At 41.3% G+C, this 23,542-nt stretch overlaps 1 protein-coding gene across 3 annotated transcripts; it reads left to right on the top strand.

The window, feature by feature from the left end:
• The first annotated feature begins 2,643 nt into the window (after nt 1-2,643).
• cdk5rap3 (CDK5 regulatory subunit associated protein 3) lies at nt 2,644-21,915 on the top strand. 3 transcript variants are annotated; one of them, XM_062984429.1, is made up of 14 exons: nt 2,644-2,733; nt 4,424-4,460; nt 5,843-5,974; nt 6,124-6,224; nt 6,941-6,989; nt 8,763-8,941; nt 9,406-9,542; nt 10,654-10,801; nt 11,638-11,760; nt 12,749-12,833; nt 15,501-15,589; nt 19,138-19,343; nt 20,770-20,941; nt 21,623-21,915. In XM_062984429.1, exons 1-14 carry the CDS (start codon nt 2,728-2,730, stop codon nt 21,686-21,688), a joined length of 1,530 nt encoding a protein of 509 aa, XP_062840499.1. In that variant the 5' UTR covers nt 2,644-2,727; the 3' UTR covers nt 21,689-21,915. The 3 variants fall into 3 exon arrangements, with proteins under 3 accessions (XP_062840499.1, XP_003222653.1, XP_008111664.1); XM_003222605.4 differs by having other exon boundaries at nt 2,651-2,733; nt 4,415-4,460; XM_008113457.3 differs by lacking the exon at nt 4,424-4,460 and having other exon boundaries at nt 2,664-2,733.
• Nucleotides 21,916-23,542: the final 1,627 nt, after the last annotated feature.

The following is a 23,542-nucleotide window of genomic DNA, read 5'->3' as shown; positions in this document are numbered from 1 at the left end:
TGGACCAGCCCATGCCAGAGCTCCCTATCTGCCGTTGCCACCCCCAGTTCCTTCAAGGTCAAGCCAGTCACTCACTTCAAGGATAACATCCATCCACCTTGACTGACCCCTCTTCCCTTTTCCTTCCATTTTCCCCAGCATCATGATCTTCTCCAAGCTTTCCTGCCTTCTCACTATGTTTATTTATTAAATAAAATAAATAAAAACCATTGCTTGAACTATGCAGACCTTCATTACCAGTGTGATGTCGCTACTCTGAATTCTTTTATCAAGATTCGTCATTGCTCTCTTCCCAGGAAGTAAACCTCTTCTGATTCCTGGCTGCAGTCTATGTCTGCAGTAATTTTCATGCCTAGAAATACAAAGTCCTCCACTATTTCTCCCTCTATTTGCCAGTTATCAATAATTCTGGTTGCCATAATCTTGCTTTTTTATGTTTAACTGCAACCCAGCTTTTGTTCTTTCTTCTTTCACCTTGGTTATGAGGCTTCTCAGCTCCTCACTTTCAACCATCAGAGTGGTATTATCTGCATATCTACGGTTGTTAATGTTTCTTGCAGCAATTTTAACTCCAACCTTGGATTTGTCAAGCCCCGCACGTCGCATGATGTGTTCTGCATACAAGTTGAATAGATAGGGTGAGAGTATATAACTCTGCCGTATTCCTTTCCCAATCTTGAACCAGTCTGTTGTTCCGTGGTCTGTTCTTACTGTAGCTACTTGGTCTTTATACAGATTTCTCAGGAGACAAACAAGGTGACTTGGTATCCCCACATCACCAAGAACTGGCCACAGTTTATTATGATCCACATAGTCAAAGGCTTTAGAATAGTCAATGAAACAAAAATAGATGTTTTTCTGAAACTCCCTGGCTTCCTACATTATCCAGCGGATATTGGCAATTTGGTCTACTCATTCCTCTGCCTTTTTTAAACCCAGCTTGTACATCAGGCAACTCTCGCTCCATGTATTGCTGGAGTCTGCCTTGCAGGATCTTGAGCATTACTTTACTGGCATGTGAAATAAGTGCCACTGTACGAAAGTTTGAGCATTCTTTAGCGTTTCCCTTTTTTGGTATGGGGATATAAGTTGAGGGGTGTATCTACACTGTAGAATTAGTGCAATTTAACCCCACTTTAATTGCCATGGCTCAATATGATGGAATCATGTAGTTTTACAAGATCTTTCTCCTCCTCCGCCAATGGGCGCAGTGTTAAGTCCAACAACTTAGGAATTGAGGCAACACGTTATAAGACAAATTACTTGTACAGTATAACTTGTATATAGTGATAACAGGGTGAAACTATCCCTGGCATGTATACAGTTGTCACCAGTGAGTTACGTATGTCAACCAGCTTCAACAGGTTTGGGACAAAGAAGTGAGAAGTACAATTCCGGACAGAAGACCGAGCTTCCAATGTTTTTTTATTTTAAATTAATAACCTATTGTGTCTATTTCTGTTTCCTGAAATAAAGATATAGTAGGACAAGGAACTTTTATTTCCCCTTCACTCAGATCATCCCGTTGAGGGGGCCCAGGTTAAAGAAAAGTGACCGGTGCAAGGTCACGTTAATGTCACATAGCCAGAGTATAACAAAAGGTACTTCTACACTGTGGAATTAATTCAGTTTGACACCACTTTAACCGCCATGGCTCAATGCTATGGAATAATGGGAATTGTAGTTTTACAAGTTCTCCATCCATCCCTGCCAAATAGCTCTAATGCCTCACCAAAACCCCCTAATTCCATAGCATTGAGCCATTGCAGTTAAAGTGGTGTTGAACTGCCACCAGTGGCGCAATGGATTAAACTCTTGTGCCGGCAGGACTGCTGACTGACAGGTCGGTGGAGAGCAGGTGAGCTCCCTCTGTCAGCTCCAGCTTCCCATGCGTGGACATAAGCGAGACCTCCCACAAGGATGGTAAAACATCAGAACATCCTGGCGTCCCCTGGGCAACATCCTTGCAGACGGCCAACTCTTTCACACCAGAAGTGACTTGCCCTTTCTCAAATCGCTCCTGACACACACAAAAACTGCATCAATTAATGTAGACGCACCCCTATAGTGGATTAAGAGTAGTGGCAGAATAAGGTGTTCATCATATAGAGTCGATGACCTCGTAGCCTGACTTAAATTTCCCAGGCTCCATCTACACTGCTATATAAAATCCAGATTATCTACTATGAACTGGATTAAGTGGCAGTGTTGATTTATATAATCCAGTTCAGAGCAGATAATGTAGATTATTTGATTTGATAATCTGGATTATATGGCAGCGCAAAAGGGGCCTCACTTGCAATCTCTTCTCTGGTCACTAATCCTGCCCTTGGTTAAGACTGATTTATTTGGCTCCTGGTGTTGATCTACAATCACGCGTGCAGATTCATGCCTGAATTATTCATTCAAAGCTGCGACTCTTCAGACGCTCAACCTATGTTGTTCTACAGCGCCACCTGCTGGCTTGTTGCTGTTACTGATTCTTTCCCCTCTTGCCTTTCTCATTGGAGGGTTCCACTAGCCAATCAGGAAAAGAAGGATGCGTGGCCTTTTGCAGCGCCTTCATTTCATTTCGCAAAATGGGTGGGTATTGAGCTGTAGAGCGCGCCTTTGTGATTGGCTGCGGCGTTAGAACGCGGCCCAGCGTCTCTAGCGATTGGTTGCCGATGCGGAAGGGCGGAGTCGTGACTGGAGCAAGTCCTTTTGACGTCGGATGCGCCTGAGACCATGCAGGTGGGGAAGGGGTTTTAATAGTAAAGGGACGTGGGTGCGGGTGGGAGGGTCTACTTGCGTTGCTAAGCAACCATTTCCATCCTTGGCTGGGGTCTATGATCCCATGGCAGTAGAGCCAAGGCAGTTAAAGTAGTATCGAACTGCATTAATTCTACAATGTAGATGAACCCTTGAACTAAACTTTGTCATGAGCTTATCCTTTCTGTCATCTTCCTTTGGTCTCTACCAAATAACATAATGAGTATTCTCATTTATTCCAACCATGACCCTAATATAATTATCACCTTAGTGCCTTAACTTTTGTCTCCTTGGAAGAAAGAAATCAGGAAATTTCCATTATAAGTTTATTAATGTGTTTTGAAACTATGGTTCTCTCCAAATTCTATCTATGAAACTATTATGTGCTGCTATGTGTTTGTAGAGTTATTGTTATTGTGTTTCATGGCCGGAATCACTGGGTTGCTGCGGGTTTTCTGGGCTGTATGGCCATGATCCAGAAGCATTCTCTCCTGACGTTTCACCCACATCTATGGCAAGCATCCCCCTTCCAGACTCGAGTCTGGAAGAGGGGTGCTTGCCATAGATGTGGGTGAAACGTTAGGAGAGAATGCTTCTGACACATGGCCATACAGCCCAGAAAACTCACAGCAACCCAATTAGTTTTATTATTTATATACGGCTTTTTTTTCTCTTAACAAGATTCAAAGTGGTAAACGGTGCTGTATAATATATAATTAAAGCCTAATGGCTATAGGCACTCAGTGGGAATTAAACCTAGAGCTAACTAAAAATGAATAGTCAACCGGGCTTTAGCACAGCAGGTTAATCACAAGCTACAATAAATCTTCCCAACCAGAAGATTGAGAGTTCGAATCCCAGGTCAGGATGAGCTCCTGACCTTTAGCCCAGCTTCTGCCTAACTAGCAGTTTGAAAACAAATGTGAGTAGATAAATAAGAACCGCATTAAAGCGGGGAGGTATTTAGGCTCAGCATTTCAATCAGAAAAAGGAGGAAGTTTATGAACAAAGAAAGCTCTTTGGCAGGGAGATGGAGTGACAGCACCCGCAGTGGCCGGAACTAAGCACAGCCTCCAAAGATGCCAAAAGATGGGAAAGCCTACATACACATCTATCTGTTGTACAGTATATGTTTTGTCATTGTTATAATCGGCATTGAATGTTTGCTCTGTATGTGTTCTGTGATCCGCCCTGAGTCCCCTTTGGGGTCAGAAGGTGGAATATAAATACTCTAAATAATAAATAAATAATAATAGTCAAAAGTATTGAAGCCTATTTAAAATACATAAAAGCACCACACAACAGCCCCTGTCTGTGTCTTCCAAAATTTCTTCTTTAAAAGCCTGCCTGAATAAAAAAGTTTTAGCCCGCCATTAAACATGGTGACATTTTGAGGAGAGATATGTCTGTAAATAAGTAATATATCAGTGATATCTAGAAATGCTAGTGAAAATTCCCTTTAATAGTTGTGATAGGAAAGGGGAATTTCAGCTAAAGCAACATCTATGCAAATTTTCTCTTGTTTTAGGTCTAGCAACTCTTGCAGCCAATGGTACTCCAGATATGTGTAATATGTCTTTCATAACTCAATGGAAATATCTAAACAAACACCTGAAAAAAAATCTTGGGGTAATTCATTCTTTCTTTGTTTCTATTTCAACAGGACTATCAGAACTTACCAATTGATATACAGACGAGCAAATTGCTTGGTATGTTTCTTTTACCCTTAATCTTTGTGTACATTGAAGAATAATTGTTTTTAATCTTTGTATTTGCCATATTTTAACATTTTATTGGCATGTCTCATGTTAAGGAGCCCCTATGGGGAGAAAGATGAAATAGAAAAAAGTTAATAATAATAATAATAACAATAACTAATAATAATTGAAAGTAAACAGCTGCTCTATCTTATGCTGACTTTGGGCCCCTTCTACACTGCCATATAACCCAGATTCTCAAATCAGATAATCCACATTATCTGCTTTGGACTGCATTATATGAGTCAACACTGCCATATAATCCAGTTCAAAGCAGATAATCTGGATTTTATATGGCAGTATAGAAGGGGCCTTAGTTTCAATGTGTTGTCAAAGGCTTTCATGGCCCTGGAATTCCAGACAGGAAACAATGAGGGCCAGGAAACACCTCCCACAAAGGATTCCCCTATGCAGAAAGCAGCCAGGCTTTGAAGCTGCAAGGCTATTCAGTTCTAATCAAGCTGGCCAAATGCAACATTCGCACATACCTCAAACAGTCAAGAGTTTTTTCTCCCACCCTGGACATTCCACAGATAAATAAATAACCGCACTTGTCTAGTTTCCAACAGACCTCACAACCTCTGAGGATGGCTGCCATAGATGTGGGTGAAACGTCAGGAGAGAATGCTTCTGGAACATGGCCATACAGCCTGGAAAACTCACAACAATCCGGCCTTAGTTTCATTTATGGATGGGGACTTTAACTTAAAGCACAGCTTTCCAAACTGTCATTATACATTAGTGTGTCAGCTGCAGTGTGTAGGTGTGTCACACAAATGAAAAAGAAACTACTGAATCTATGTGAAATTAGCAATAAATCATTTTTTAAAAATATATGTAGAAAACATTTTCATGAGACATGTTGTGTCCTCGTATATTTCATTATTACAGTTTATGTATGCATACTATCTCTTATAAAGGGGTTGGTTAACTTCTGCTTTGCTGGTATATGTTGTGAATGATGCATCTCCAAAAAAGGTGTGTCACCAATATGAAATGCTTGGAAAGCTTTGACTTCAAAGTTGACCCTTATTGGAAAATGATCCTTTCTCCCTACATTATTTTCAAATATGGAGTTCATAACCAACCTTATCAGAAAAAAAAACAAAGCAGAAATTGGATTGTGATATTTTGTTTATTAATTTTATAATTATTGTATTTTCATACAGGAGATGTGGGAAGTGCTTGTGGGGTTTTCTAAGTCATGTCTGAAAATAAATAGCTCAAAAATTAATTTGGGTTGGTGGAAGTGTCATTTGCTGTTTTGCCTAGCCATTCCTGAGGCATTGGTCTTTCTGTTAGGTATGTAATGTGAATCCCTATTTTTCCTGCAGATTGGCTAGTGGACAGGCGACACTGCAACCTGAAATGGCAGGGTCAAGTCCGGACTGTCCGTGAGAAGATTGCTGCCGCCATCCAAGACATGCCAGAAAATGAAGAAATAAAGCAGCTTCTTTCTGGTTCCTGTGAGTATTTAAAGAAACTGTTAACTAGAAAGATTTCAAATTGTATTTCAAGGTGTCAAGCTCACCAAGTGTTTGGAACTTCTCAGCCTTGTTGGGATCAAAAATGAAAGACACAGAGCAGAATCTAACAGCTTTCTTTGTCATTTTAGATATTCACTATTTTCACTGCCTGAGGATTGTGGAGATACTTAGGGGGACAGAAGCTTCCACTAAAAACATCTTTGGTCGTTATTCTTCTCAGCGAATGAAGGTCAGTGAGCATGGGAGCTTCCTCTCTAGCATTCCATTTCAGGAAGTGACTCCCACATCGTTGGCATTGTCCTAGTTTCTTTTATCAGGATGTCTTCCCCATTCCTTGCCATTTCTCAAGAGCTTACAACAAATGTTATATAGAAAGAATGAGTAGGTTTCAGGTGTAAATTTTTACTAAAACCCAGACAGGCATTAAATGGGTCCTACTACAAAAGTAAACAACAAAACGAGATGCTGAGCCCAGAAAACTTCTTCCCTAGAAGATCTCATGCCATAGGTTTTTGGTGTCCACATATCCCCTGAAACTTTGAAAATTCAGCATAGAAAACATTTAAATAAAGAGTTGGGATAATTAGCTTTTTATTCAGCTTTTCTCACTTAGAGTTGTGCTTTCGGGATAAAACTTCACCCATTTCATGTCCCGGCTTTCGGTGGGGAGCCCTGATCCATTTTTGGGGAGCCTCCCGAAATTGGGAGGGCAGATATCTGTTCTTGCTCTGGAGTGCCGAAAGATCCATATACAAACAAATTACTAGTGGATGATTGAAGGAGGTTGCTATTTCCAACATGTTCTTTGGCTGAGAAAGCAAAATGTATTAGGTACTTTTATTCATAACCCAAAAGAGTAACGTTATGGCTCTCCTTAGCTACAGGCTTAGATTACACTGCCCTGTAGACTAATTAGCTTTGTCTCTCTTTTCTATCCACTTACAGGACTGGCAAGAAATTGTATCACTGTATGAAAAAGACAATACGTACTTAGGTAAGCTAATTTCTGTGGAAGGCACAGAAATGCCACATAGGTGTAACAGTGAGACACAGACAACATACTTCTACAGTCAAGGCTCACCATCTTGTGACTTTTTTATTGTGACCACTCCAGTACAGCACTTGTTTTTGTTAAAAACAGTTTGTATACAGATGTTAACCATGTATAGCTTTACAGAGGACTTCATAGCCTTCCCTTGGATCCCAGATCCGCTAGGTTTTCTGTAAGGACAAATTACTATTTGGGAGTATATGTGAATGAGGCATTCATGAGTGAGGAATCCTGGTGATATTAACATGAACGGAGAAGTTAGGCAAGCTTAGTGCCACAGCTCAGGAAGTATTATTAAGTGGGGTGGGGGGGGGGGGGGTATAAAAGAGAAATGATACAAAACTTGAGGCTTGTCTTTGCTGGAAGGCAGATAGGGGAAGAATGGCCTAGAGATAGGGGAGAGCAGGACAGTCAGGCAGAGGGGGAAGTGAATAGGGCTTTGATGAGATATGAAAGATTTTACCATTCAGGGTGAATGTGTTATCTAAATAATAAGCCTTAATAAACTTCTAGTTTAAAAAAAAATGTGTTTGGCTGTTCTTACTAATAGTTAATCTAGTTCCACTTACAAAAGTGGGCCCATTGAACAATACAGCCCCTGGTCCACTTAAGGATCACCTTGAGGCCCTTGAAGGATTAAGAAGGGAAAAGGGGGTAGGGTGAGTGACAGGACCTGAGGGTTGGAACTGTGGGATCAGTCTGAAGAGAGGGCTACCTATGACTTTCAGAGCCAAAAAGGGCCTAAGACTGAGACCAAAACTTTCAGGAGGCTAATGATACCTAGATGGCATGAATAATAATAATAATAACAACAACAACAAAACCAACAACTTTATTAATATCCCGCCACTATCTCCCAAAAGGGACTCGTGGTGGCTAAAGTACATAATAGTGCTGCAATTGGTACAGGAAGTCAATAAACCCGTATAACTTGATGGGTCAGAGATGTCCTACATAGCTTTAGAAAGAATTACATTGCAGTCCTATATGACCTTTTATGGAATGTAACTCTACATATACCTAGCTACATACAAGAGGTATTAAGAAACGCAGTTCTTGATTTGTGAAGATGCATAATGGGACACTGGCAAAAGTGCCATTTTCATATTGGGCCCTGATGTGCATTGGAGTGATGCATAAGGACCATTGTGTATCAGTCTCCTCACAAGCAGAACTTTGTCAGATCTGCTATGCAATAAATAATGGCAATCGTCTACTGGAATTGCCATTATGTGTGTAACTGCACAATTCTAATTTCCACTCGAGTTGAATGACACAACACACCAACAGGATTTTGGCTGTTCTTTTACATTTACTCTTAAGAGTCTAGAACAGGCATCGGCAGACTTTAGCCCTCCAGGTGTTTTGGACTTCAACTCCCACAATTCCTAACAGCCTTATGAGTTGAAGTCCAAAATACCTGGAGGGCCAAAGTTTGCCCATGCCTGATCTAGATGTAGCAGGAAGGGAAGAAGATTTAACATTACATTTCAAAATCAATGGACATGAGCTGTAATGTCTCATGCGAACAACTTTTTATAAGTTAACTTATGTTATCATTTGCATTCACTAATGTGGATCACCCTCCTGTAGAGAAGAGCAGTTACTATATTTTTCAAGGAATGTTCTAGAATTTGGTACAATGTGAGAAAGTCATGGTAAGTTAAAGCATAGTCATTCACACATGTTTGTTTCCCAATGTTTTCCTCCCCACAGTGGAACTGGCAAGCCTTCTGGTGCGAAATGTGAACTATGAGATCCCTTCTCTCAAAAAGCAGATTAGTAAATGCCAGCAACTCCAGCAGGAATATAGTCGCAAAGAGGAAGAGTGCCAGTTGGCGGCCACTGAGATGAGGGAGCGCTTCTATACTTCCTGCAAACAGTATGGAATTATGGTACAGAGTACTGTAGATATCCCACACCATACATGTCTGTTTTGAGAATAATGGCAGAATACTACTTCTGGTTAAGCCCTTAACTATGTCTCCTTAATCTTGGGGCGGGCAGAATCTTGTGGAAATGCAACTCTCCAAAGCCAGTGCTAAGAAATGCTGTGAATTGCAATCCAGTGACATCTCAAGGCCCATATGTTGCCCACCATACCCTACCTCAGTCTATCATTAGAAATACACATGATTGTGTATATCTCCAGAGTGCATAGTTTAGCAGAGGGGACCTATGGTACACAAAGATTTTGTGGTGTTTTCCACTAAGACTGTGGACTTCGGTAGTATTGTTTTAAAAAAGAGGAAGTGCACAGTCCATTTCAAAAGATAGTTCCTGATCATACAGTGGGCTTAGGCAAACCTCATGTTGAAAGTACCACTCCTCATGCAGCCCTTTGCTTCTGTATTCTTAGGGGGATAATGTGCACCGGGAGCTTGTGGCCTTGGTGAAAGACCTGCCATCACAGCTCAATGAGATCGGGACAGGTGCCAGTGGGCTTTCAGAAGCCATCGACCTCTACCAAGCCTGTGTACAATTTGTATGTGACAAGTAAGGTGCTAGTACATTAATTCATTTTGGTTAGTTACTGTCTTGCTATGTATTAGTATATTTATTTTGTAGTATATTGTAGTATTTTGCTCTGCATTCCAGAGCATGGCAAATTATTTTTACGAATTATGAACATAGTGATTTAAAACCATTCATAACATAAGCAATTATTCATGTTCTGGGTAGCGAAGTATCAATCCACGACTACTCACTTGTGAGTGGATTCAGCATGTCATGATGTGCATTTTTCTTTAAAATAATGTTTTGAGGTTTTTTGTTATTTTGTTACATATTATTTTGTTTTACAGATAATAATTTATAGATAATTATTTATTTAAATATTGGGTGACATCCTGTTATATATTTACAATGTTATAAGCCATACTGATAACACTGTAAATATTATAATTCACATCTACAATCATGGATCATTACAGAATTAGCTACACTTACCAAAGCCGCACCAAAGTGCTGGAGAATGGTGGGGGGGGGGGGGGGGCTCTGTGGTGATGTGTCTAGCCTCCTCTTGCCAAGTGAATCATGGTGTGAAATGTAGTTGTGCTGCTGTTCTTCATGTGTCACCAGCAGGAGAAGACTGACATCCCACTTTCCAGCACTTCAGAGCTGGAAAGTGGGGTGCAGATTTTGGTGTGGTTGCCTGGTTTCTAAAGTGGGATGAGGGTTGAATTTCAAAATATGAGGTACAGCCACAGTGACAGACTTCCATTACCATAGCTTCATTTAACAATGAAAGATCTTTGTGTTTTTAAACTCCTTTGTGTTATGTGAGTATAGCTGTGGAGAAGGAATTAAAAACCAATACAATATCAATCCTATTTCCTCCATAGAACATGATTAGGCTGAAAGAGGGTGACTGACCCAGGATAACCCACTGGAGTCTCACGACTTAGTGGGGACTTGAACCTGGATCTCCTAGGTCAAAGTCCAGCATTCTGACCACTATATATACTGTATTCATGAGACAGAGCTAGTCACCTTGGTTTTCTAGCAATAGCAAGTTTCAGTCTTTATAACAATTGTAAGAAAGAGACAAGCTTTGAGATGCTTTAGCTTTGTTTGATAACTTGGATGTTCTCTTTTTGCATTCTAGTTCCACAGAGCAAGTGGTCCCATTACTCAGACATATGCAGGTTCGGGGCAACACAACTATTTTTGAATGGAGGAGAGGAGTCAAGCCAACTTCAGTAGAACGGCCGAAGACAGAAGAAGTGAAAGAAGAGACAGAGGATGAGGCAGCGGTATGTTCATTTGGTGGAGGGGATCAAAGTGGATGCAACGAAATGTACAAGATTTCTAAATATATAACACCTGATAATGCAGTACTTCTTCGAAGTGAGAGTATTAAGGACCTAAACAAAGTGGGGGTTTTTTTAAACTATGGGGTAAAGATTGAAATGCAATTTGTGCCTGTGTCTCAATAAATCTATAAGTCTATTATTATATGTAATTATTAATCTTGCTCATGAGGTTTGTGCATTGTTGCACACAACCAGAGTCCCAAAATAGTTTGTTATAAAATAAAACAGGGTTTTATTTTTATTCAATGACATACTCATTAAACATGAAGATTTTCAATGTATCTTTTAAAATCATCCATCAACTTGTATAGAAATGAAAAATAGAATTAAAGGTTCCCTAGTTCTCAGAAAGAAGAGGAAAAAATGCCTGGTGCTGAAAAAATGGTACACTCTGTGTGCATGTTCATGTTTATCACAGGAATTTAAAATCATTATTTGTGAGCTGTCTCGGGTGCTATATTGAGAGAAAGGCAGGATACATCAAATAAATGAATATTAGAGTGGCACAATTGTTGGAGGAAATAACAAAAACCATTGTTGTATTGGAAGCTGCCCTGAGTTCCTCCGGGGAGAGAGGTTGGATTTAGAAATACATTATTATTATTATTATTATTATTATTATTATTATTATTATTATTATTATTATTATTATTATTAAGCCATCTGCAATATTAACTTTGACTTAGGACACTTACTAAGGTGAAACATCCAAATTCATTTGCCAAATGTTGGTTTCTGCAATATAACATGGTTTCTACTTCCTTTTTTGGTTACAGATAGACTGGGGTGACTTTGGAGCAGAGCCACCATCTGCCTCTGTAACAGACGATTATGGCATCTCAGTTGAAGGAACAAGTGATGACATAGACTGGGGGATTTCTTTGGAGTCTGAAACTCAAGTGAGTGTTTTCTCTGCCTCTACATTTAATTGGTGCTTGTCTGAGCTTCAGGGTTTTTTGCCCAGGAAAACAGACTGTTAGCCCAAGAGAAGTAGGCAATTGGATTGGTATACTTTGGATCCTACAAAGCAAAAGCCCTCTTCCTTCATTCCTTGTGTCCCATTGACTTCTGTTGTTGTTGTTATTTATACCCCACTTTTTCTACCTGCTTTATCACTCATCAGAGCATCCACATGTTTGTAAGTTTGTGTAGAGGATAGCAGTAGAGCTCCAACATCATATCTAGCCTCCCATTCGTAAATCCTTTGGATGGTCCTGAAGTAAACATTAAGGAAACCCTTTCATCCAAATATTAGGTTGTGTAGCCAGCTAGCTATATTACTACCACAAATAATAAATCAAAAGTCTCTTCTTAGTGTTTTCTTTTGTACATATAAGAGCCAGCTCCTGTGAGTAAGCCAGTTTGCCTCTTGATATGTATGAATTGAAGGGGATGTTTCTGGAGTGGTTTGGTTACTAATTTTTACATAATGTCATACAATGTGATCAGAGCTGTTTACACTTCAAGATCTACAGAATGACAGCCATTAGAGTACAATTGGCTCTCCGCATTTGTGGGTTTAACTGGTGCAGATTTGATGATTCATGAATTTGATGAACATGTTATCTCTAGGAACTTCTAGGTCAGGCATGGGCAAACTTTGGCCTTCCAGGTGTTTTGGACTTCAACTCCCACAATTCCTAACAGCCTACCAGTTGTTAGGAATTGTGAGAGTTGAAAGTCAAACATCTGGAGGGCCGAAGTTTGCTCATGCCTAAATCCTAGGTCCTCCAGCACAGAAATTAGCATATAATTGTGCTGGAGGGTTTAGAGGTTTTTAGAGTAGTGTTCTCTTAGGGTTTTTTTTTCAAAAGCAATATTTTTATTGAATTTCCTCCCACTTTCATGGGGTCCCTGCATAGTATAGTCTGGTTTTCCCTGCCTTAGGAGAGCAGTGCTGCTGGCATAGACTGGGGAGATCAGACCGAAGAGGCTGCTGCTCAGATTGTGGTGATGGAGGCTAGCAGTGATGGTAAGTGCTTTTGCCTGAATGAAGTGGATACTCACATGTACAGAGCTGGATCAGGGAGAAATGTTCTATAAAATAAGACTGGATGGTGAATAATAAACTCATGAATTCAAGACAATAAGAATTGAAGACAACACACCACATTTTAGAAGAACAAAATATGTGCAGTCACTAAAATGTAAAATTGGCCAAGACTTAACAGTTAATGTTTCTAGAGACAGATCAGATTTGACCTGTTATAGCCCAGAACGTAGATTCTGTAGGCTGCATTAAAGAAGATCTCTCCTTTCTGAAATGCAGAAGCATTTTCTGTCAGACCTTCACCATAAGAATGATGGAAAACTTGAGATTCTTCCTCTGCTTCTGTATGAGTGGTAAGGTAAAGGTATAGGTTTCCCCTTGACATTAAATCTAATTGTGCCCAACTCTGGGGGTTGGTGCTCATCTCAATTTCTAAGCCGAAGAGCCAATGTTGTCCGTAGACACCTCCAAGGTCATGTGGCCGGCATGACTGCATGGAGCGCAGTTACCTTCCCACCGGAGCAGTACCTATTGATATACTCAAATTTGCATGTTTTCAAACTGCTAGTTTGGCACAGTGTGTTAAAGCGCTGAGCTGCTGAACTTGCGGACCAAAAGGTCCCAGGTTCAAATCCCGGGAGCCGAATGAGCGCCCGCTGTTAGTCCCAGCTCCTGTCAACCTATCAGTTCGAAAGCATGCAAATGTGAGTAGATCAATAGGTACTGCTCTGGTGGGAAGGTAACGGCGCTCCATGCAGTCATGCAGGCTACATGACCAGGAGATGTCTATGGACAACGTCGGCTCTTCAGCTTTGAAATGGAGATGAGCACCAACCCCCAGAGTCGGTCACAACTGGACATAACGTCAGGGGAAACCTTTACCTTTACCTTAGGTTGGCAGAAGCTGGGGCTAACAGTGAGAACTCATCCCATTCCCCAGATTCGAACCACCAACCTTCGGTCAGCAAGTTCAGCAGCTCAGTGGTTTAACCCGCCACACCACTGTGAACTCCTGTATGGATGATATCTCAGCAAATATCACATGGAATTGTGCCCTTATTTAACCTATATGTCAGAAAAGGGCAAAGTGTGGCCCTCCAGATAATTGTTGGATGGTATCTCTCATATGGTGCAGCCAACATTTTTAATGGTAAGGAATGCTGATGATTTAGCAACATTTTGGAGGCTCACCCTTCATATATGGAGGTTTTGTTTTTTTATGTGTCAGGAGTGACTTGAGAAACTGCAAGTCGCTTCTGGTGTGAGAGAATTGGGACACCGGGATGTTTTGATGTTTTTACCATCCTTGTGGGAGGTTTCTCTCATGTCCTGCATGGAGCTGGAGCTGATAGAGGAAGCTCATCCGTACCCTTCTCGGGTTGGATTCGAACCGGTAACCTTCTGGTCAGCAACCGAACCTTCAAGTCATCAGTCCTGCGGGCACAAGGGTTTAATCCACTGCACCACCTGGGGCGTATATGGAGTGAGAGAATTAGAAGAAAAATAGATATTAATGTCAGACACAAGAGGGCGCTGTTGGATATAAATTTCCTTCTCCATCAATGGGCCCTTCTCATTGACCAATCTGTTTTCAATACTACTTCCTCCCTTGCTTAATTTATTTGAATTCTTTTCTTTTCTTTGCTGTTTTTTGTCTGCTGTAGTGATATATACTCATGTACTTGTCAATTCAGAATATTTCCATGCAAACTTCCTTCTTTCTAGTTTCAAATTAGCAGTAGAAGCTGGTCTGCTCACAAGCGGATTTGCATCTGCAAACTTACATGTCAATATTTGTTTTCAAAGGCAAACTGAAATGAGCAGATTCTGTATTGTATTGGGTTTTTTTTAGCTATATAATGGAAGATTACAAACAGAACCAAAAATAAAGAAATATTTTGCCACTACCTTTTTAATTTAATATATAGAGAGCCCCTAGTGACACAGTGGGTTAAACCACTGAGCTGCTGAACTTGCTGACTGGAAGGTCGGCGGTTCAAATCTGGAAGCAGGGTGAGCTCCTGCTGTTAGCCCCAGCTTCTTCCAACCTCGCAGTTAGAAAACATGCAAATGTGAATAGATCAATAGGTACTGCTCTGGCAGGAAGGTAACGGCGCTCCATGCAGTCAAGCCAGCCACATGACCTTGGAGGTGTCTACGGACAACACCGGCTCTTTGGCTTAGAAATGGAGATGAGCACCAACCCCCAGAGTCGGACACAATGAGACTTAATGTCAGGGGAAAACCTTTACTTAATATGATATATGCTTCCCCACAAAAATGTTTTGAAGTAGAATGTATACCCAGAACACTTATCCAAAAATCTATAGCTTGGGAAGTTACTTTTTAAAGTTACAACCTGTTGAAGGCTTCTTCCATTGGACAGTGGTAATACATTGGTTCTGTGGCATTATGAGAATTCAAGTGCAAATATATGAATTCCAGCTTTAAATAACTGAGATTGTAGCAGCATTAGTAGGGCATGTTTTGGGGGAAAACCATCAGATGGAAGTCTTCATTTCTAGAATGGGGTCTTTCCTCCATTTTTTTTTTTTGAGAAGGGGAGGATAAAAGTGAAGAGGAAAGACTGAATAACTTGGTATTTCATAATGAACGAATTCTAGTTTTCTTCCTTTTCTCCACTTTCAGCCCCAGAGGGAATTGCAAAAGGACCTGATGCTCTCACCATCCTAGAAACTCCAGACACCCGGAATCAGTTCATTGATGAGCTCATGGAGGTAAAAGGATTTTATGTAGTGCTAGCTTTAGAGCCATTATGGTATGGTGGTTAAAGTGTCGGGTTGGGGCTTGGGATATCCATATTCTAATTGTTACTGATTTATGAAACTCACTTGGGTAATATTTGGCCAGTCCCTTTCTTTTAGCTTGGCCTACCTCATAAGTGCTATGAAAACAAAAGTGGGGAGAAAGAGAGCCAGGTATCCTGCTGGGAGCTCAATAAAGGACAGACAGGATACAAATGTAACTAATATGATGAGTATGTTGGATTGATTTAACTGCTACCTTTTTTATATTCACTAGTTGTTTCTTCTGTTGCCCTAAATATTTCCCACATTACTTTTTTTCCCCACTGGGAAGGATTAGAGGAACTTGTTAAGCTTTGCCTGTTTTTCCCAATGAGGGATATTATGACTTAAAGGTCCCACTTCTTGCTTTTAATTTTCCTTCCTTTCAGAGTTTTTTGTCTATACAAGGAGAACAAAAAGCCATTGTTTCCACTTATTAGTAAACACGCCTAGGTCTCATTGGGATGGTAGCCTCTGTCCCAACCAAGCTGTTCTTCTGTGCAGAGATTTTTTTTTATTTAGAGAATACCCACTTGTCTCTTAAACTTGCTATAGACCAGATATAGATTTATCACCTTAGTAAGCAATGGTTCTAAAGTGTGTGTGTATCGTGTATGTATCATCTTGATTCTTGGCATCCAAATTAATCTAAATGAACTGCTTCGTTTTTGGGTCACTGGTGTGCATTGCAATAGACAAAATGTGAAAGTTTGTCCTATGGTCCTGTATCCCGTGTTGTCAAAGGCTTTCATGGCCGGAATCACTGGGTTGCTGTGAGTTTTCCAGGCTGTATGGCCATATTCCAGATGCATTCTTTCCTGACGTTTCACCTGCATCTATGGCAGGCATCCTTAGAAGTTGTGAAGTCTGTTGGAAACATCTATGGGAGGCACCCTCAAAGGTTGTGAGGTCTGGAAAGCAGATAAACCTTGAAGATGAAAGGCTATTCAATGCTAATCAGGGTAGCCAATTGCAACATTCACACCTGCCACAAACAGACAAGAGTTCTTTTTCCAACCCTGAACATTCCACAGATATATAAACCCCACTTGCCTGGTTTCCAACAGATCTCACAACCTCTGAGGATGCTTGCCATAGATGCTGGCAAAACATCAGGAAAGAATGCTTCTGGAACATGGACATACAGCCTGGAAAACTCACAGCAACTCAGTCCTCTATCCTACCTCACCTCAGTCACTTACAATATTTATTTGAAGTAATGCAGATTTTACATACCCAAAGCTACAAAATAATAAATCAGGACAGGCAGTTTTTAGCCCTCAGAAATTCTCTGCAAGCTATCATTTCAGGTCTCTGAGAAGAGAGGGCTCTCTTCCCACTGCCCTGAAAGCTCTTTGCTCGTGAACAGGAAAGACAGTGATAGCAAAAGGAGTGGCAGAAATAGTGGAGAAATCAATAGCACCATCTGTCACTAGCCTTATCCCTTCCCTCCCACCCCCTTGCTGCCCACAACAGGTAATCCACCCCAGAGAATGAGCCCTAGGGAAAAAAGAAAAGATTTCCCATAGTATATAGATTTGTGAGGTTACGCTGAAAACAGTTGATAAACATTTTTCTTTTGCCATGTGAAACTCTGACCATTCAGTCCATGATGATGGAAGTGTATCACAGCTGGGATGGATAACCCTTTTGGCCACTGGGATTGCACATAGGCAAGCAGTCATGGGCACACGGGAAAACATCCCTCTGCAGACATGCAGAATATATTTCCTTGAGGAGCTGACCCACTTTATGCTGAGAGCCGCATGCTCCTCTGTACTTGCTCACCAACATGGGAAATGCCCAAGATAAGAACTGACTGAAATGTGAAAGATTGCTAACTTTCTGCTAGAAGACTACCATGTTTCAACCCTTCACTGTTGGAAAGGGTATATTTGGGCAGGGGACAATATGGCCACACCAAAGCTCATGTCAGCTCCAGACCACTGGGAACAAATTGCTCTTTTACAGCCTCCTGTTGCTCCAACTTCCCTTAAGATGTTAAGTCTCGCTTAGGTTTCTTGTGCCATGTGGAATCTACTAGTCAGGATAGAACAACCATAGCCCATCCCTGTGTGGTAAATACATGCTATATTTCCTTTTTCGCAGTACCCCTGCATCTAATTACTGGGTTCCATGCAAGACCTTTGAGGGACGCTAACCAGAAGTCAGCTTTATGGAACAGCTCCCCTAGCTTTAAATAATGCATTTAATTGGTGACAGATGAAGGATTAAGGCAAAAGCAGGCAGACTGAATGGGGAACTGGCAGGCTGCATCCCACCCAGGGGATAGACAGTGTCCATCCTTGGTCTAAAACTTCTCTGCTCCAGAGCATATTGAATATCTGTTTCTCACAACCACCAATTATTGATTTTTAAAATAACATTCTTGCTTGGAAGCTTAGCACAGCTTTAAAAGTGTGAGGAATTCTGTCTAGGCACAGAAGTCTTCCATTCTTCATAGCACTGAATGTTCTCAAACTGAGCTTTAGTACTGATAAGAGGTTCTTGAGTTATGGTCTAGTATAGGACTGACATGGAGCCCCTGATAGCACAGTAGGTTAAACCCCTAGCTGCTAAGCTTGCAGACCGAAAAGTTAGCAGTTTGAATCCGGGGAGCGGAGTGAGCTCCCGCTATAAGCCCCAGCTTCTGCCAACCTATCAATTTAAAACCTGCAAATGTGAGTAGATCAATAGGTACCGCTTTTGCAGGAAGGTAGCGGCGCTCCATGCAGTCATGCTGTCTACATGACCTTGGAGGTGTCTACGGACAACGCTGGCTCTTCGGCTTAGAAATGGAGATGAGCATCAACCCCCAGAGTTGGACACAAGTATACTTAATGTCAGGAGAAACCTTTACCTTTACTACAAGACGGACAAACTCATTTTCATCAAAGGCCTCATCAGCCTTATGGTTGCCTTCAAAGGGTTGTTAGATCCATGGACAGAGAATCAATGGATACAGGGGGCCAGCTATAATTTTTTTTTACATAGTGGTCAGTTCTCTGTAGTTTTTACCTAATTTGGGTCCCCAGATGTTATTGAACGGCAACTCCCATCACTTTTAATTATCCACCATGCTGACTGGGGATAATAGGAATTGCAACTCAACAGCACTTGTGTCTTTGTGGTTGGAGAAAGGTTAAAGAATGTTTTAAAGTGAGACATCATATCCACAAACCCTGTACCTCAATTCTAATCCCGCTATCCTAACTGAAAAGAACAAACTGTAGCCTTCCAGATGTTGATGTATTACAACTCTAGCCATGATGTCTAATGATGAGGAATACAAGAGTTATAATCCAGCCTTTGGAGGGCCACATAAAATGAAATGGTGAACCAGATTTGGCCCATGCACCTTGGGTGTGACACATAGGCTTGTAGATTCTGGTTCAGAAGTGGCATGGATAATTGGTTTCCTCTGTTACTCCATTGCACCTTGCTTTTCTCACTTTATTCTTTTCTTCTGCCTCCTTCAGTTGGAGATCTTCCTTTCCCAGCGCATTGTTGAGACGAGTGAAGAGGCCGACATTTTAGCTGTGAGCCAGTTCCAACAAGCTCCTCCCATCCTGCAAGACCAGACCAAAGAGAAATTGGAGGCCATGGTGGCAACTATCCAGCATCTTCTTGGACAGTTGACCAGTCTAAAGATGCAACATCTTTTTATGATCCTTGCTTCCCCAAGGTTGGTATACTTTTCCTTTCCATCTAACCACTCTTCTTTAGGGGCACTGTCAGAGGAACCCAATCATACCACAAAGAGGCCAGAAAGTTGACAGATGTCTCCACTCAAACCCAGCTTCTATAGGCTCAGGTTGATATTGCAAAGATTAGCATTAATCCCACCTAGATTGAAAGGGAAGGGAGATGAGAAAGATTGGTTGGGGAGAGCTAGTAACGTGGATTGGCAATTTCAATGTTGAAACTTCATATAGTCTCAAAATCAATCTATAGTTTGGATTTCAGGATGATCTTGGGATTTGATTATGGAATATGTTTCTCATCTCATTGGCATGAGGAATTAGACATTATTACAAAATTTACAAAGCTTCTAATAATGGCCCAGTGTTCCAGAGTTGGTTTCTGTGTCCTCTATGGTTACATGCTCCAGTCTCCTAATCTTTTGAAGTCCTCTTTAATTAAGGCGATTTTAGTTTGGAGTGAGGGCCCTATAACCCAGAATATCAAGGCAGATAATCCACAATATCTGCTTTGAACTGGATTATCTGAGTCCACACTGCCATATAATCCAGTTGAGTGTGGAAGGGGCCTGAGATGGTGATGGTGGATATCAGACTTTGGTGCACCCAAGACCCATGACAACTTTTAAAAGAGTTTGTATTTGAATGCTTTTATATTTTTGCATTGCTTTATGTGTATTATAGACAAGAACCTTTGCATTGCAGCCCATACATTTTTCCTTGGAAAAAATTCTTACATTGTTGATTATTTGATAATGCACAACAGAACTGAACCTGTGCAAATAATCCAAAATTGGGGTGATTCTTTTTAAAGATCAGATCTTTTCCAATGGTCAGGAATTCTGGGAGACAAAGTCCAAAACACCTGGAGGGCCACAGGTGGTGTAGGCCCAAACTAGAATGTTCTTGACTGGAATACTATGTGGATTTTACTTTTGTGTAAACACCTTTTAATATCAAACTGTTTGCTGGATCATTCTAATCAATAGAATACTAAACAATAGAACGGTGTAGCTTTTTCTATTGTGCCCTTTGTACATTTGTACATTTGTACATTTCCCCTGCCCTCCTCTTTTGCCCTCACAACTGTTCCTTCTTCCACAGAAACTATATCAGAGTAGAACATCTCCTGAATTCTGCTTCATTCTTTCTTAAGCTGCCACATTTGTTTTTAATTTCTATAAAATAACTAACTTCTATACCATCCATTGTGAGTTGCTAAGCAGTTCTGTAAATCATACTCCAAAAATTAAGGTTGGGGAGAGGGCAGTCTTGCCTGATGGGAAAGGGATTAGACAGGGTGGTCTTTTGGGCCTTTTTCTAATACTGCGGTTTTAAGAATTCTGGGTGGGATGAACATTGGTGGTGACAATTTTGTTGCTGGTGTTTCATGGATGTTTTGTGGTTTAGATATGTGGATCGTGTGACTGAGCTCCTTCACCAGAAATTGAAACAGGCTGACCTGTTGCTTCTGAAAAAGGATCTGATGATTAAGAAACGGCAGGAGGCACTGGAAGAACAGGCTAGCCTGGAGCCAAAGCTGGACATCCTTGTGCAGAAGACCAGAGAATTACAGAAACTGGTGCGTGTAATGAAAGCCACAAGGATTAGGACCTTTCTGTCTCCAACCCTATCTCCAGGTTCATCCTTTGTAAAAAATCTGTAGATCAGTTCCATCTCAGATGTGTGGCAGCATATAACATGCTTGGTGATGGAATTTATAGCAACTATATGAATGAATGTTATAGGAAGTTTGCAGGAAAAACTGGCAAACAGGAGATGAGATTCTGTCATGTTGAATGAAGTGAAGCTTTAAACACAATAGTTGAGTTTGTAGGTAACCTGCTTTTACTTTCCCTGAAGAAAATATACTGTATGTCTTAATCATGGGTAAGGAAGTAGGAACAGATTGCAATGCAATATGACCACTGTTGTGCCGCTGCCATTCATCTCCACTTCTCCCCTTGTTTGCACAAATGTCCACACTTTTTTACCATTTCTAATTTTCTACAAGTTAGGTTATTTCCCTCCTGGTCTTAGCAAGAGTAGAAGGGATTAGGGAGAAGCAGTGGCCCTTTTAAAGAAAAGACAGAACATAACAAGAGCAAGGAGACACTCTCCCTTGCTGGTCTTCTCCAAGTTGCTCCCTAAGCATAGCATTTATAGAGAATAGATGAGAGGAAGAGGTGTATTTTTTCAGAACTACACGTAACATGTGGTTCTGCACTGAAGACACCTAACATGGGGTTCTTTTGTCTTTCAGATTGAGGCTGACATCTCTAAACGATACACTGGCCGGCCTGTGAACCTGATGGGTGCTTCTCTCTAACACCTTTCATCGTGAACGTATTCACCTAAGACTCTGTGGGGTTGGAAAAACAGAATGTTAGCTACAGCCTCAACCAAAGAGAAAGGATGTCAAGGACAAGAACTAAGGAAAAGGGATGCCAACTGGATAATTTCCAGGAGTATGGGGCTACCTCCATTCTGCGTGGAGTTGTAAGCATTTCTAACAGATCATTGTTGGTTGAATAAAGCTGCTGCTTTCATAATGTTCTCCTGTGTTAATCTTACTTCGAATGTATACAATAGCTCCCACTTTGGGTGTCATCTGAACTTTTCCTTGCCTTCTAAGAAAACTGTCTTCAACTCCTTGGTAGCAGAGACTGCTGTAAATATCAGTGAGGGTTTTGTCATTGCTTGGCCATGAAGTAGAAGTCCCATTGTCTTTATTAGGACTCCATGTTTTGCCAGTTGTCTGACACCTCGAAACAACAAGCCTTTTCATTTCTATTTTGATACTTACTGAGTTGTCAACCTTTTAGGGAGCTGGAAGTATTAGTAGGATACAGAATGTCTTATGTGGTTTCAGAAAGACAATGGCTTGGGACTAGACATTAGTTATACTTTGGTCCATTGAAATCATATTTCCCTTTAGTTTCAGTTGGTCAGTTCTATATATAACTAAGTCTGAGTACATAGGTGGCTGTGGTCTCACCTTTTAAAAAAATTCCCACTTAGGGACAAAGCATTCCCACCTGGTCAGAAGGACACTGACTGCCCTCCCTAAGCTGCAGAACAATCCCTTCACTCTACAGACTTCTGTTTCTTGTATTTACGCTTATATTTATGGTTTCCCACCTAAGTCTGTAATGTGTGAATAAGTCCCATGTTTCTCCAGAAACTAAGTCTGTTTATAACCTTGGGGCAAATGATCCCTACATAGATACCTACAGCCCTTTCATGTTTGCCTGAAATGTTCACATCACTGGGTTTCTGTGAGTTTTCCAGGCTGTATGACCATGTTCCAGAAATAGTCTTTCCTGACGTTCTGCCCACATCAGGAGAGACTGCTTCTGGAACATAGTCATACAGTCTGGAAAACTCACAGCAACCCAATGATTCCGGCTATGAAAGCCTTTGACAACACGTTTGCATCACTTTTTCTAAGACAGAGTGAACAATCTTCCTTTACACATCCCATTCTGTCCTACTGGCTTTGGTATGACAAGGAAGTAATAGCCTAGGCAGATACACCATGACCCATTTCCAGCCACCCACAGCTTGGCATCCAGGAAGTGACTGGATCAGATCTTCATTGGACTGGGTGAACAATACGGAGGGCAATAGTGCCAATGAGACCGTTCTTGTCTTGCCTGAGAACCATGCCCATTGTCTCTTATCCTGGCAGAGGATACTGTGAGAGTCTGTACCACCGTCCTTTTTCACTTATTTAGGATGGGGAGGGTGAAGAGAAGGGTGATCAGTTTGGATGGGGAGGAGGTGATTCGATTTTAATTTCATAGGAGAGCAGTTGATTCATTGCTCTTTGTCGGTGGTGTTGACTCTCGTAATGACTTTCCATCAAAATGAAAAGTGGAATGACAGCGTTCATTATTCCTGCTGCTTGTTATCTCAGCGGAGGGGGGAGGGCCACCCCCTCCCCCCCACGCCGCCTTTCAGCCATCCTGGACAGTGAGTGATGGGCCCTATTAATCACCGACCCCGCGGACTCTGGCGGACACACGCTACCCGGCAGAGAAGGGGAGAGAGATAAGGCACCAACAGCCGCTCCAATCAATTAACGTCAAGCGGGACTCTGCTGCCCCTCCTTCATTCCCTGCCTTCACCCTCTTGTGGTTGCAGAGGTGGACATCTCTTGTGGGACAGAAGGAGAAGCGGG

This window comes from Anolis carolinensis, chromosome 6 (genome assembly GCF_035594765.1).
Source record: "Anolis carolinensis isolate JA03-04 chromosome 6, rAnoCar3.1.pri, whole genome shotgun sequence".
In the NCBI taxonomy this organism is placed as follows: Eukaryota; Metazoa; Chordata; class Lepidosauria; order Squamata; family Dactyloidae; genus Anolis; species Anolis carolinensis.
Note: the sequence above shows the minus strand (reverse complement) of the source record. Positions and strands in the feature narration are given on the sequence as shown.

Coding starts and splice junctions, on each gene's coding strand:
- cdk5rap3 (XM_003222605.4), top strand. Junction 9,543..10,653: donor GTACAATTTGTATGTGACAA/GTAAGGTGCTAG, acceptor TTTGCATTCTAG/TTCCACAGAGCAAGTGGTCC. Junction 19,344..20,769: donor ATGATCCTTGCTTCCCCAAG/GTTGGTATACTT, acceptor TTTGTGGTTTAG/ATATGTGGATCGTGTGACTG.